The sequence below is a fragment of the Lutjanus erythropterus genome, chromosome 13 (assembly GCF_056507025.1).
Source record: "Lutjanus erythropterus isolate fLutEry1 chromosome 13, fLutEry1.hap2, whole genome shotgun sequence".
NCBI classification, from domain to species: domain Eukaryota; kingdom Metazoa; phylum Chordata; class Actinopteri; order Lutjaniformes; family Lutjanidae; genus Lutjanus; species Lutjanus erythropterus.
This window is the reverse complement of record NC_139329.1, coordinates 5,719,551-5,733,751: the sequence shown is the minus strand read 5'-3', so window position 1 is coordinate 5,733,751 and position 14,201 is coordinate 5,719,551. Positions and strand designations below refer to the sequence as shown.

General features: G+C 39.3%; 1 protein-coding gene across 1 annotated transcript in view; it reads left to right on the top strand.

The window, feature by feature from the left end:
- Positions 1-4,022, top strand: part of mbtps1 (membrane-bound transcription factor peptidase, site 1) — a 28,783-nt gene extending 24,761 nt beyond the window's left edge. The window contains exons 21-22 of the mRNA XM_084733547.1: positions 1,742-1,872; positions 3,030-4,022. Of these exons, the coding sequence (XP_084589673.1) occupies positions 1,742-1,872; positions 3,030-3,238 (340 nt within the window). The 3' untranslated portion in view covers positions 3,239-4,022. The remainder of the gene's footprint in view (positions 1-1,741; positions 1,873-3,029) is intronic.
- Positions 4,023-14,201: the final 10,179 nt, after the last annotated feature.

The window sequence follows — 14,201 nt, the reverse complement described above, 5'->3', positions numbered from 1 at the left end:
AGTCTCAACTTTGAAGACTGAAATCAGTTGATTAAATGAATCGAGCCCAGTGTGCTCCAGCTTGGTAGGAATAAAAACCTGCAGCCACATGGCCCTTTATGGAATAGTTTGGACATGCCAGTTTTATTGTGAGTCTGAGACACACCTCTGCAATAATTAAAAGATAATCAACAAGTAGGTGTGTGTTAAATAGTTAGAAAGCACAACATGGAGTGACTTCAAACCATTTAACACACACCTACAAGTTGATACTTCCACTTATACAATGGTCATTTGCCAACAATATGTATAAAAGCATACACAGATTTTTATTTTGGTTGAATATTTTGTTCTGAAAATGGAAAGTTAGGAAGCAAGGAATAATTCTAGTCCCTTTTACAATCAAACTCAGCTGGTTTGCTGCAGTTGACAAGTGACACTGCTTCCTAACTAGAAGCAACATACAAGTTGTTGCAGCAGCACATTTGACAAACAAAACAAAAGTTCCCTTCTTTCTTTCCAAACCCTGACTTGTTTTTTTAAAGTTATGTGTTTTGGGCTGTTTGCCTTTATTGGACAGGACAGCTGAAGAGCAGACAGGAAAGGGGAGTAGAGAGAGAGGGGATGACACGCAGCAAAGGGCCGCAGGCGGGAGACGAACCGGCGGCTGTTACAGAGGACTAACAGCCTCCATACATAGAGTGGATGCTCTACCAACTGAGCTACAGGGCTGCTCCCAAACCCTGTCCTTGAGGATAGTCCTGTAAAAAGGTTGCTGTGGGTCATATAAAAGATGCCACTTCTTCTGAACCACATTGGTGTCTTGTCTTCCTCATTGCTTTGATGAGGGGAAATGGAAACATCAAGGATATCACATCGATTTTAACCAGATAAAATAGGTTGGAGGTGTGTGAAACATTGCTAGGGTGAGCAATTTTTCAAGCAAGCGACACGTCGCTCAGCGTGTTCACTGATGCACGGAGCAGGTCAGGATGTCCTCATTTAGCAAACAGCTGTTTGCATGCTGGCTTGTTTGCATCACCTCTGGTTAGGAAGTGGTGTGAGTTTTGACAGCCGCACTCTTTAATGTTGCTATGGTTACAAGAAGGGTAGCAGATGAATTTTGAACAGTGATTAACCTTGAGCCAAACTACGTGTGTTTTAAATGGTTTTAACGCACACCTGCCAGCCAATCGGTGAAGAGTATTCACCCTGACTATGGTATAATCCTGTTTAATCAGCATCTCTATATAACCACACCCATCAGGTGGACGGATTATCTTGGCAAAGCAGAAGTGCTCACTACGCCAGATTTGAACAAATTTGTGAACAAAATTTGAGAGAAATAAACCTTTTGTGAGATCTTTAACTTCAACTCAGCAAAAACCAAACTGTTGCGTTTTTGATTGTAGTTTGAAAGGCTGTAATGGCTTTAAAATTCTATTTTAATTATACTGAGATTGTTATAAGAAATAATCATTCGCACGTCTCTCCTCAGTTGTCAAACAGTGAAATAAATGTCTGTGTGTGGTACTTGGTAGGTGTCCCTGTTAACAGGTGTTACATTTCTCAACACATCTCAAAGAGATTATAATGAGTTATCTCATTTGTGGCCACAGCCATAGTCAACACTGTAGTTACAACATAGATTTTTTTTTCTGACAGCAAAATTTTTTTTTCCTACCTGACAAGAGACTAAATCAAGCTCTTGAAGTGTTTCGTGTGTCTCACCCTCTCTCCGTCTCTCCCTCCCTGCTCTCAGTAACCTGTGGAAGCACCAGAAGCTTCTCTCAGTGGATCTGGACAAAGTGGCTCTGCCCAACGTGAGGGCTTACCGTCCCCAGGTCAGACCCCTGTCTCCTGGGGAGAGTGGGGCCTGGGACATCCCTGGAGGTAACACAACACACAGTTCAAATTTAACGTTTGAAGAAATCTGACCTGGGACTAGTCTCAGAACTGCATTTCCTTGTTTTTGTATTGTATTTAGCAGTGGACCCACATTGTTTAAGAACCTTAATTTAAGACAACAGCAGCTTTTGTAGTGGAAATAGTGTTCATATAAGACATGGAAGGATGAATTTGTCACTCATTACTTTTTTTAATTTTGCAAAATTAATTATCCAAGTGGCTGCTTATTATGAATGTGAAAATGTTTAAAAGGCTTATCATCAATGGAGCAGAACAATTCAGTGCTACAAAACAAACTTGAGCATGTTTAAAAATAGTATATGTGGCAATATTTATTAATTTAAGGGATAGTACATGTTTTTGAAGGTTCTGCTGTGCAGCAAGTGTATGTGTACAATATTATTTAAAATATTTTCATCACTTTACTTGCTGTCAGACAGCCACTTCTGAGAGGAAGCTACTGTTATATAAGTCAAATGACACATCCACATCAACCAAACTCCATTGGCGAAATCAGTGGTTTTACCTCGCAGGACACAGGAGTTGCAGATCTACTCCTGCCTTGATTGGTTAGTTCGTTTGCATTATTGTGCAACTTTGTCATATATGACTGAATCTGAACTAAATGTTTAAAATGTAGAATAACAAACAACCTAACAGATCAAGGCAGCGGGAGACCAGCAACTCCTGTGTTCTATGATGTAAAATTCCTTATTTTGCCAATGTAGTTTGGTTGGTCTGGAGAAAGCGATATTTTCCTAATATACAAATATCAGTTTCTTGCCTAAAAAAGGCTTTCTAATGACAAGGTGAAACAGGGAAAACATTGTAAGTATAGCGTACACTTAAACTGGTGGCTAAAATATATTTTGTTGCTGAACCTGCCTACAGCAGTACATTGCTTAGCTTTTGTGCAGGTCCACCAAACTGAAGTGGTGTTGACCACCATCTTCTGTAGCTAATAGACTGACTATGGATAAGTACCTCAGACAAACCCACTACAAATATTTGCAACTATCCATTTAATATGACGGCACATAACAGGGTATTTAGATGGAACGAATGATAGTATGTAAAAATAAAGATGGTTACCGTGGTGGAAGCCCCATGTGACCTGTGCCCCCTCCTCTTCTCCTCCTCAGGGATAATGCCTGGTCGCTACAACCAAGAAGTGGGCCAGACCATCCCTGTGTTTGCCTTCCTGGGAGCAATGGTGGTCCTGTCTTTTTTCGTGGTCCAGCTTACAAAGGCCAAGAGCAAACCCAAGCGCAGGAAACCCCGCATCAAACGGCCCACGTACCTCCAGCAGCAGCAGCAGCAAACGACAAGTGGGAAAAACCCCACAGTGTGACTGGGACTGCAGCTTTGAACTGCCGCTGGGGGGAGACGAGTTTACCTCCAAAGACTGACACGCTGTTAATGGGACAACTCGCGTTGTGCAGCTGAATTACACGGCGTCTGATGGACTGTTGAGGCGGACGTCGTGAACTCGAGCCTGCCAGACGCGACCGTGCTGCGACTTCTGGTGACTCTTGGATGCCCAAACAGTTTTTGTGCCTCTCGTCTGTTCAAGGCTGTCTGGTCCGTGGGTGTTTGTGTGTATTTGTGGACTAATGAACAGTATTAAGACAGTGTTACACACATGATGAAAAACACCTGGCCCTGAAAATGCCTGTTTGAAACAGACATGTTGTCTACATTTCCTTCTTCTTTGACCAAACTGTTTCTTTTTGAATGAAACGTGTCTGACTTTTCTATTTATTGAATTTGTTTGTACCCTGACACACACACACACACACACACACACACACACACACACACACACACACACACACACACACACACACACATTTACAATACATACTGTATGCACTTTAAGAATAAAACAGTTGGCATACACACAGACAGAAACACACCCCACACACACACGTCAATAATGCAGACATTTCAAACATGAGTGTCTCCCTCCACTGTTTTGTAAGTCCTGCCCCTGTCTGTTTAAATCACTGTCTTTTCATTGCTTTTATATTTTCTATAATGAATGAACTCTGGCCAGGCGTTCTGTTGATATCCTCCTTCATGATGATTGACAGACTTGTTCAAATATATCTCATCAATTAAAAAGCATAATCAAAGTCATGGGCTTGGTTATTGTTGTTTATATGTTTGCATTGTTTCTGAGGTTAGTTTAGAAGTCACTCCTAATGGTAATTGAAGATCCAGCCCCTCTGAGACAGGATTATTTGTAAATTGCTTGCTCCATCTGTCTGTTATGGTGACAATTTTTTCATTCAATGTTTCTAAGTGTGACAAACAAATGAGTGACATTAAGATTGATATAATGGACATTCAGACAATTACACAAAGGAAATTACAATGATGACATGATGAGAGTCCGGGAGTAGAGCTGTAGAGATCAACTCGGAGTAGAGTGTGTGTGTGTGTGTTGTATGTTTGTAAGAGAGGCAGTGATCCGTGTGTGGTTCACAGAGTACATTGAAAACAGGACAAATAAAAGACAATTTGATGATCATAAGTATATATAAGATAAGATACAATTTTATTTATTAGTCCCACAACAGAGATGTTTTCAGTGTTACAGAAGCAAAGTGTTGCTTTAATTTACATTTATCTAAACTGGTTAGAGAACCGCATATAATGTGTTGAATCAGCCTTTAGAAGGCTGAACAGAAGGTGGATTGGTAGCTCAGTCGGTAGACCTGGATTTAACTAAGCAAATAAGTAAGAGCCTTCCATTGGATAAGTGATAGTGATTGATATGTAACAAGTTATTGAACCCTAACTGATGCAGTGAGCAGCTTCTCATTTCTTAAACAACCATGTCAGAAGACATATCCTGTGGTCGAGGAAAAGATGTTACTCTGTTTCAGAAGAGTCAAATTATTGACCTGCATCAAGCAAAGAAAACAACTGAGGAGATTGATAAATCTACTAAAACTGTCCAACACATTATTAAAACCTGGAAGGATCGTGGTGAACCATCATTTTTGAAGAAGAAATGTGGTCGGAAAAAAATCTTGAATGATCGGAGATCACTTAAAAGTTTAGTGAAATCAAATCATAAAAACTCAACATTAGAACTCACAGTTATGTTTGATAGTGAAAGTAAGAGCATTTCCACACACTCAAGGTGAAGAGAACTCAAGGGACTAAACAGCTGTATGGCCTTAAAGAAAACCACTTATCAGTGAAGCTAATCAGTAGAAAAGGCTTCAAATTTGTTAGGGAGCACAATGATTGGACTCTGGATCAATGGAACAAGGTCATGTGGTGTGATGAGTCCAGATTTACCCTGTTCCAGAGTGATGGGGCATCAGGGTAAGAAGAGAGGCAGATTAAGTGATGTTCCCATCATGCCTAGTGTCTACTGTACAAGCCTGTGGGGGCAGTGTTATGATCTGGAGTTGCTTCAGTTGATCAGGTTGAGGTTCAGCAACAAAATGATGTCAGCTCACTACCTGAATATACTGAATGATCAGGTTTTTACATCAATGGATTTTTTTTCCCCTGATGAATAGTAAAAGAGTGGTTCAGGGAGCGTGAGACATCATTTTCACACATGGATCGGCCTCCACAGAGTCCAGATGTTAACCTCACTCAGAATCTTTGTGATGTTCTGGAGAAGACTTTACACAGTGACTCTCCCAACATCAATACAAGATCTTGGTGAAAGATTAATGCAACTCTGGACAGAAATAAATGTTGTGATATTCCTTAAGCTTAATGAAAGGATGCCATGGTGAATGCATCCTGCAATGAAATATTAGTGTATGTGTGTCCAGGCAGTGTATATACGTACATATATAAGTGTGTTTATATATATATATATATGTATATATACATATATATATATATATATATATATATATATATATATATATATATATATATATATATATATATATATATATATATATATATGTCATTTTTTTTAATGAGAAAAAACCTAAAATATGCAATATTTTCCAAAAATGAGGTGCAAAGTGGAATATTTGTGATGAGATTATTAGAGTCTTGATTAAGTCAATAATTGATAACAACTATGATTTTGATGCATTATTATTTTTGGAGCAATGAGAGTTTAACAACTTCAACAACTTCAGACCTAACCATAGATATAAAGTTTTTTAATTACTTTTTAAATATTTTTTTTTATGTTTTTCTGGCCGTTTTGTCATAAGAACCCCCTGATTCATGTGAGCATCAGAACTGGACCACAGAGCAATGGAAGAAGGTGGCCTGGTCTGATGCACCAGGATGCACTATGGGAAGAAGGCAAGCCGGTGGAGGCAGTGTGATGCTTTGGGCAATGTTCTGCTGGGAAACCTTGGGTCCTGCCATCCATGTGGATGTTACTTTGACCTCCTACCTAAGCACTGTGGCAGACCATGTACACCCTTTCATGGAAACAGTATTCCCTGATGTCTGTGGCCTCTGTCAGCAGGATAATGTGCCGTGACACAAAGCAAAAATGGTTCAGGAATGATTTGAGGAGCACAACAACAAGTTTGAAGTGTTGACTTGGCCCAGAAATCCTCCAGATCTCAATCCAACCGAGCATCTGAGGGATGTGCTGGACAAACAAGTCCAATCCACGAAGGCCCCACCTCACAACTTACAGGACTTCAAGGATCTGCTGCTAACATCTTGGTGCCAGATACCACAGCAGATCTTCAGGGGTCTAGTGGAGTCCATGCCTCGACGGGTCAGAGCTGTTTTGACTGCTGATGGCAGAGTAGGTGCCACAAACCTGCAAAAGAAGGCCTTGGGGTCAAGATAGAAGGAGGAAAGAACAGCAGGGTCTCTTCATGTTTGGGAGACCACAGGATTTCCCCATTTCTTGATCTTCATGGAGAGGTGTTGTCCTCCATTGCCTCTTCCTCTTTTTCCTCCGCCTCCAACAAGCTGCAGGGCCCCTCTGTGCCTGGCAGGAATTCCTCCCCGATCCCTCCTGGCTCTCAGATGAATCTTCACTGCTTGTAACATCCTCCTCAGTACCATCCTCCTCAGTAACATCCTCCTCAGTAACATCTTTCTCAGTAACATCCTCCTCAGTAACATCCTCCTCAGTAACATCTTTCTCAGTAACATCCTCCTCAGTAACATCCTCCTCAGTACCATCCTCCTCAGTAACATCCTCCTCAGTAACATCCTCCTCAGTAACATCCTCCTCAGTAACATCCTCCTCAGTAACATCCTCCTCAGTAACATCCTCCTCAGTAACATCCTCAGTAACATGCTGCTGCTTACTCTCCTCAGAGGACTGCAAGACTGCAGCAAGAGCCTCCTCTAGTTTCAGGCTTCTCTTCATGGCTTCAACATGTACCTGCATTAACATGCCATACCTCGCATCCAATAGGAGAGAGGATCTTTATCAAGAAAAGACATAAACACAGCCCATTTGGCCTTTAATGATTCAAATTTCACACAAACAAACAAACAAACACACACACACACACACACACACACACACACACACACACACACACACACACACACACACACATTCACACCACTCTTTTATATCAATTCCAACACACCAAGACCATTTTTATGGTCTTCAGTTTTTTTACTGCCTTGCATTTTGCAAGGTAAGAGAACCAGGCCTCAATTGAAACTTTATGTGAAGAAGCCCTGCTGCCCCTGGTAGTTTAGGGGGTGTCATCCCACCTAAAACCTGATTTCCCTGTATTTTGAAGGTAGAGGTTTAGATTTATTAGGTATTTATGAGAAAAGCATTATAATATGTCAGTATTACATTATATCAAAATTATGTGGTTATAATGGGAATAAAGGTCAAAGAGTGGGTAAAGAGTATAGATATATATGCATATCTCCTATTCTATACACCTTGCATTAGAGTTGATCATGGAGTTTTGAAAATAATAATAAAAAACGCACCCTGGCCAAGTTTCATACAATTAGCCTTTAAACTGACAGAAATATTGAGAATCAAAAAAGAAAAATATGTACGTTTGGGTCCAAAGGTGCCTTGAGAAAGCTAAACAGAAAAAGTGTGTTTAAACTTGTGAAATTGGCTCATTCCTTTATCTTCTGCAGCTTAGTGAAATGCATTTAGTTTACAAACTTTTGAAAATGAATAATTACATATTTCTGCAGAGTAATTATAGATTGAACAGACTAATTCCATTTCACTCGTGGTTTGAGTTTTGGTTCTGGGCTGAATTCAGTGATGCAGGTTGATTTCATCAGAGGTGATGTGCGTCGGTGTGCTCGGGGGTCTGAGCTTTGGCTCTTTATCCGAGCCTAATAGGCCAGATCAGCCTGTGAATCTGTCACCCGTCCTCTTGGATGACGGCCCCACTGGAGAACTAATCTCCCTTGGAACCTTGGGAAACTGGGAAATGACCCCTGAGCCAGCTAGCTGTGCTAACAAGATTTGGGAAAGCTGGTGGTGAGTGGAGGTCACATGCCCTCTTTCCCTCCACGGTTCCCAGATGCCAGGACTTCCTGTCGGGCCAATCAGGTCGCCTGCACACATCCTGGACGGGCAGTTGAAAGAGACACCGTGGCGGCTCTGAGCTGAACCCACGACCCCCCCCCCTCAGATCCATCCCTTCTTGCCTCATCATACGTCCTACCAGCCCGTACCTCTCCCCATCCACTTTATCCATGAGTGTGTGTGTGAGCATGAAAGGCTGCCAACATGTACACTCCTGCTTCCCCCTGCTCACACCTGTTCACATGTCCCTCTTACTGCTTTCCTCTATGTCTCCCATTTGTCCCTCAGAGCGAGACTTCACTGTGTCGGCCAACAACAAACTTCTTTAAAAGGAGCCGTGGCTCAAGTTCACATGACTTGGACTCCAGTCAGGCTCAAGTCATGAATCAGACGACTTTAGACTTGATTTGACAAAATAATTTTAAAATCATGACGATGACTTTAACACAAATGAGTCATGACCAGGCTTGGGGAGTAACTGATTACATGTAACAGGATTATTACATTACAGATATATTTAGTAAAAAAAATAGTTATCATTAGCAGGATTACAATTTTAGAAGAATGGGCATTGCCTCTAAGTTAGCTACACAGACCAACTGCTAATTAATTAAGCAATTAAGCTAAACATGTATTCACCCATATCAAAGGACAGAACAGCTGGACAAACAATTAATAAACCTGCAACAAACATAAAAAATGATACAAGGCTAAAGAAATTCACCATATTGGTACAGAGGAAAGTAATCAAGTTACATTACTTTAATACTGGGATACTTGGATTAGTTCACTGACTACCAGGTTTGGGGATTACTTGTAATGAGTATACATAAACATGATACAAAGAAAGGTAAAGGTGAAAGCTACAACTTTTCATGTGGATGTTCAGTCAGTGTTGATGGTAAATGTAGTCATTTGAAACAATAAAACAGGATGCACTGCGGGGAAGCTTCTGACACACATGCCCATGTTTCCACATATCACCACCCTAGCCTATAAATATTGCGTTGTTGGCCAAAGCACTGCATCAGGTGACCAAAATACTCATCTAACACGGCCCCTGGCTGCCCAGAGAAGACTAGAAATCCAAGCTGGAGTAGCCTGTAGTTCTTCCTTGACACCAACAACATCACTCTGACATCACTGGACGCAGGAAGCTCTCTGTTTCTCTCATTTTTCTTATTGTCAATACAGCACACAGTGAGGGATTTATTGATTCAGCTGACTACATTTACCATCAACACTGACTGACCATCCACATGAAAAGTGCAGAATTGTCCCTTTAAGTTTATTTGAAAGTAATAAAAACTAAGTAATCCAATCTGCGTGAATTCTGAACACTCTCACAATTTTGTCCTATCACTGCAACTGCATCATTGTAGCTTCCTGCAAATTCAACCAATCCTAGCAGTCTCCCACACAAACATACATGATGTGAGTTTCAGTGACTCAGTGCTTAGTTATTTATTTGTATTCTTATTTTTTTTTGTGATTGGTAATAAAAGGAACATTGTCACTGACATTTAATAATGCTTTGTGCACTTAGTTTAAACTCCAAAAATGATTTTACTTCATTGTGGATTACCCCCCAAGCGTACTTCTTAATTTCTTCAAATATTTTGTTAGAATTTTTCCGAAGCGTTTTTGGCAAGATATTGAACAGAGTGGTTTTGCTCTCACTGGAACAAGTTGTTTTTGATTTTTAGTGAAATATATTTTTCCTTTTTTTGCACTCTCAATTTCCTTACAAAACATACCTAAAAACATCACAACACGCATCAGAATTCTTTAGAAAAGGTGCCGTCAAATCACACATTTTTGGCCATAACAATACCCCCAAAAAAGCCTGTGAAATCCTGCAGGGACTGATTTTTACTAGACAAAGACATGCTAGATGGCAGTGCTCGTATCCAGGATATTTTGGCTTCGTTTTTGTACCGTGGGAATAAATGCAGAGGCGTCGTCCATCTTTATTTACAGTCATTACTTGGTGACTTAAGTGACCAAAAAACCCCACTGTCTTTGGTGAGTGACTCATACAAACTTGAGTCAGTAAAAAGAGTCTCTCATCTCTGAAAAGTACATCTGACCCAGATGTCATCAGGTTTGTAGGTTTTTGGTCATAAACCAAAGCCCTGATCAAAATGATCTTTGATCTTTGACTTGATGATGAAACCAGATAAAACCAGATGAAAAGTGAGAGGATCAGCACAATCAGTAGAGTCTGTGGACAAAAACACATCTGTCCAAAATGTCTCAGTAATCCACCTGATAGTTGCAAAGAAATTTCAGTCTGGACAAAAGTGGTCAGATCAACAGTCCATGCCATCCGGTTAGCCGCTTAAAAGCATTCATTATTTCTGTAGATTTAGAAAACTAACACAAAGTTTAGGACTGATACTTGGGACATCATTGTCAAGACACGTAAAACCTCTTTTTCTCACCTACTGCAACACTTAAACAAGCAGGACCCTCATATTAATACTCCTCCGACTCATTATCTCCATGCCCAATCCTGGCATCCTCATATTTGAAGAGCATCTGTGAGATTAATTATCCCCACTGTTCCTTTAAATTTGAAATGGAAAGGTTACGCATGTAAATCAGCATATTACTTCCTGATGTCCTTCCTTTCCTTCAGGCAGCTGGCTCCAACCTGTACAGGCTACAACCTGCTGCCCTGCTACTGCACGGCAGCAAATTGATTTGCGCCGCTTTGTCATTTTCATCCATGAAATTAAAAGTCGGGAGCTCAATTTCACAAGTGGCATAAAGTGACGTTGTTGGATTTTCTTTGGCTTTTGTGTTTTTGGCTTTTGTACCGCCACATCAATTCTGGGTGTGACATTTACAAGTTACTACTACTAGATATTTCTTCACCATTCAGAATTGTCTTCTGAGTTGAGTAAGTCTGACTGCTTCATGTTTACCTCTGTTTCGATGAGCCATAGACAAAAACAATCAAAAGACAAAGATAATAAAATCTTTTAAAGAAAGGGAAGAAAAAGTTTTTTTTAAAAGACTCATTCTTGAGAATTGGGATAAAACAGTAGTTTGGAGGGGGTTAATCCAAGTTTCCTAAAGTCCCAACATGCCTAGCTGACTTAAAAAATAGTCATTTACACCATGTTTTTAACCTGAATCATCACTGTAGATCCTTAGCTTGGAGCCACGTTCACATGCACACTGTCTGAACTGGCTGAGTGTGTCGTGACGGTGTGTAAACGGCATGTTGGGAATTTGCCAGACGAACACCATTCACTTCTGCAACGTTGTTGTCTTGTGAAACTCCAGAAATGTTTTGAATAAAATAAGTAGATAATGACTGAATTTTCATTTCTGAGTTAACTATCCCTTTAATGCTAATCAAAATACACATTTTTAAACTAAAATTCTTATTTCTTTGATTTAGAAGAGCTACAGAGTTTACATTTTATGCTTGACACATCTGATGGCAATATTATTTAATGAATTTGTCTAAAAATAGAAAGTTTACCAGTGCTTGAGCAGTATTCCTGCCTTTTTTTAAACCAGGAAGTGAGACAGGGGTCCTTAGGGTATAGATGACCCTTTTTATGCCTGATTAAATCATGTTTTTGTAAAAATCTGACAGAGTTGATGGAAATCTGGGACACAACTTTAAAGGTAGGGGAGGGTACTGAAACTGGGGTAAATTATTAAAGACTGTAGTATTGATAAGCTTGAACATTATTGATTCATTTGTCTGAGACAAGTGTTTTCTGGCACAGAGGTTGTAAAGTCTGAAAATAAAAAAAAATCATATATATATATATATATATATATATATATATATATATATATATATATATATATATATATATATATATATATTTACATACATATATGTATATGTATATATAAATGGGAATTATTCATAATCTTTAGTGTTTTTTTTTGTTTGTTTTGGTAGGAGATGATTTGTCTGATGATCTTGTCTTTTCTCTGAGGATGAACCACAGAAAGCACTAATGGAAAGGCTTTCGTGCTTCACAGAGAAAATCTATCATTCTTTCCTTGACACCTAAGTCAAGGTGAAATCTTGTTTGAAGTGAGAAATGCACATCACTCCTGACAAAGACTGCCAGCATTTTGAACCTGATGTGGATTTGACTTTACTTCACATCCTGAAGTGTAACCAGATTGGTGTCCCTCTCGAACAAATACATCAACGATTCATCTGATCTTTTATGCTTGTGTGAACAACTTTGTTCCACGTGGGACTCCCTCAGCTCCCTCTTTCCTCTAACGTCTGGTTTTGACTTCACTGACTTCAGTGCATGTGATGGCCTGAGCAAGACATTCTGTCCCCACACAGACGTCCTCTGGTGTCCCCCACCACACACATTTGATGCCCTCCTCATACCTTTTCAACTCCTCCCCATCCTCCTGCAGCCACCTCAGTCACTCTGTTCTCTTTCTTAGCTTTTTAAAGAGACAGGTCACCCAGAATTCAAAAATACAGATTTTTCCCCTGGCCTGTAGTGCTATTTATCCATCTCGATTTTTTTTGGTATGAGTTGCAGATATGTATGCCTTCTCTCCAATATAATGGGACTGAATGGCACTTGACTTGTGGTTCTCAAAACACCAAAAATACATTTTAACCAGTTTCTCTCCAAAAATCATGACCCTATCACTCCAGATAATCCTCAGACCTTGTTATGAACAGCTTCATGTAGGAACTATTTTCTTTCTGCAGTAGAAAGATGGGGAAAAAAGTTGTTACTGTACCTTTAAACATCCCTCTCTTGGTGTTCTTTTCCTGTAACTTTCCCATTCCTGCAGTTCTCCACATTTTCTTCTCCTTCACTTACTGACATCACCACATTTGACAGTGAGCCTTGCAGCCCAACACACACATGCACACTGCACCCCTACACACTCTTTTTGGTATATGTGACAATTTTGCAGGATTTTTAGGAGCCATATGACAGTGGCTAATGAGGAGAATGTGCTTAACAAAACCAAGCAATGCTACATTCAGCTATTTAAATTCTTTAACACAAACTTTTATTGATTTTTAACTCATGAATCAACTTGCTCAACTTATAATGGTCAAACTTGAAGCTATAATATATAATATTTCTGTACCTTTATTGCATATTTTGTTGAGTTACATTATCCCAAATGTTTCCACCAATGTTCAAATTTAGATAAATCTATAATTTAGTCAAGATAATGGTGGATAATGTCATCAAACTATGTCTTTTGTTTTTGTTTTAGGTGAGAGACCCCTAGCAGCAGAAATGGCATATTGTGCGTTTAACAGCAAATTGTTTATTTCAGTAATATATATGTATATATATATATATATATATATATATATATATATATATATATATATATATATATATATATATATATTATTTTTTTATTTTATTTTATTTATTTATTTATTTTTTTAATCATCAACATGCTAATAACCCTAACTTGTTTTATAACATGACATATAAAGTGACACTTCATCCCAAATCATATCACAATGTTAGCTCAGCTCAGAAATGCTAAACTTAGAAGGTTGGAAAAAGCACATTGCAGTTGAATTTTTCCATTTTTTTTTCCTTTTTCTCTCTTTCTTTTTTTGAACTTTGAGCCCAACAAGCTGAGAGCTGAGTGTCTGCTTCTATTATATTGAAGAGTAGGCAGACTTGTCTATGGCTGATCTCTCCAAAGCTTGGCAACTCACACCAAAACTATCAAAATTATCTAGATGGATAAATAGCACAAGCCAGAGGAAAAATATGGTGAGGAAAATTGTGATTTTTGATTTTGGAGAGAACTGTTCCTTTAATTTGTAATGGTCACACAT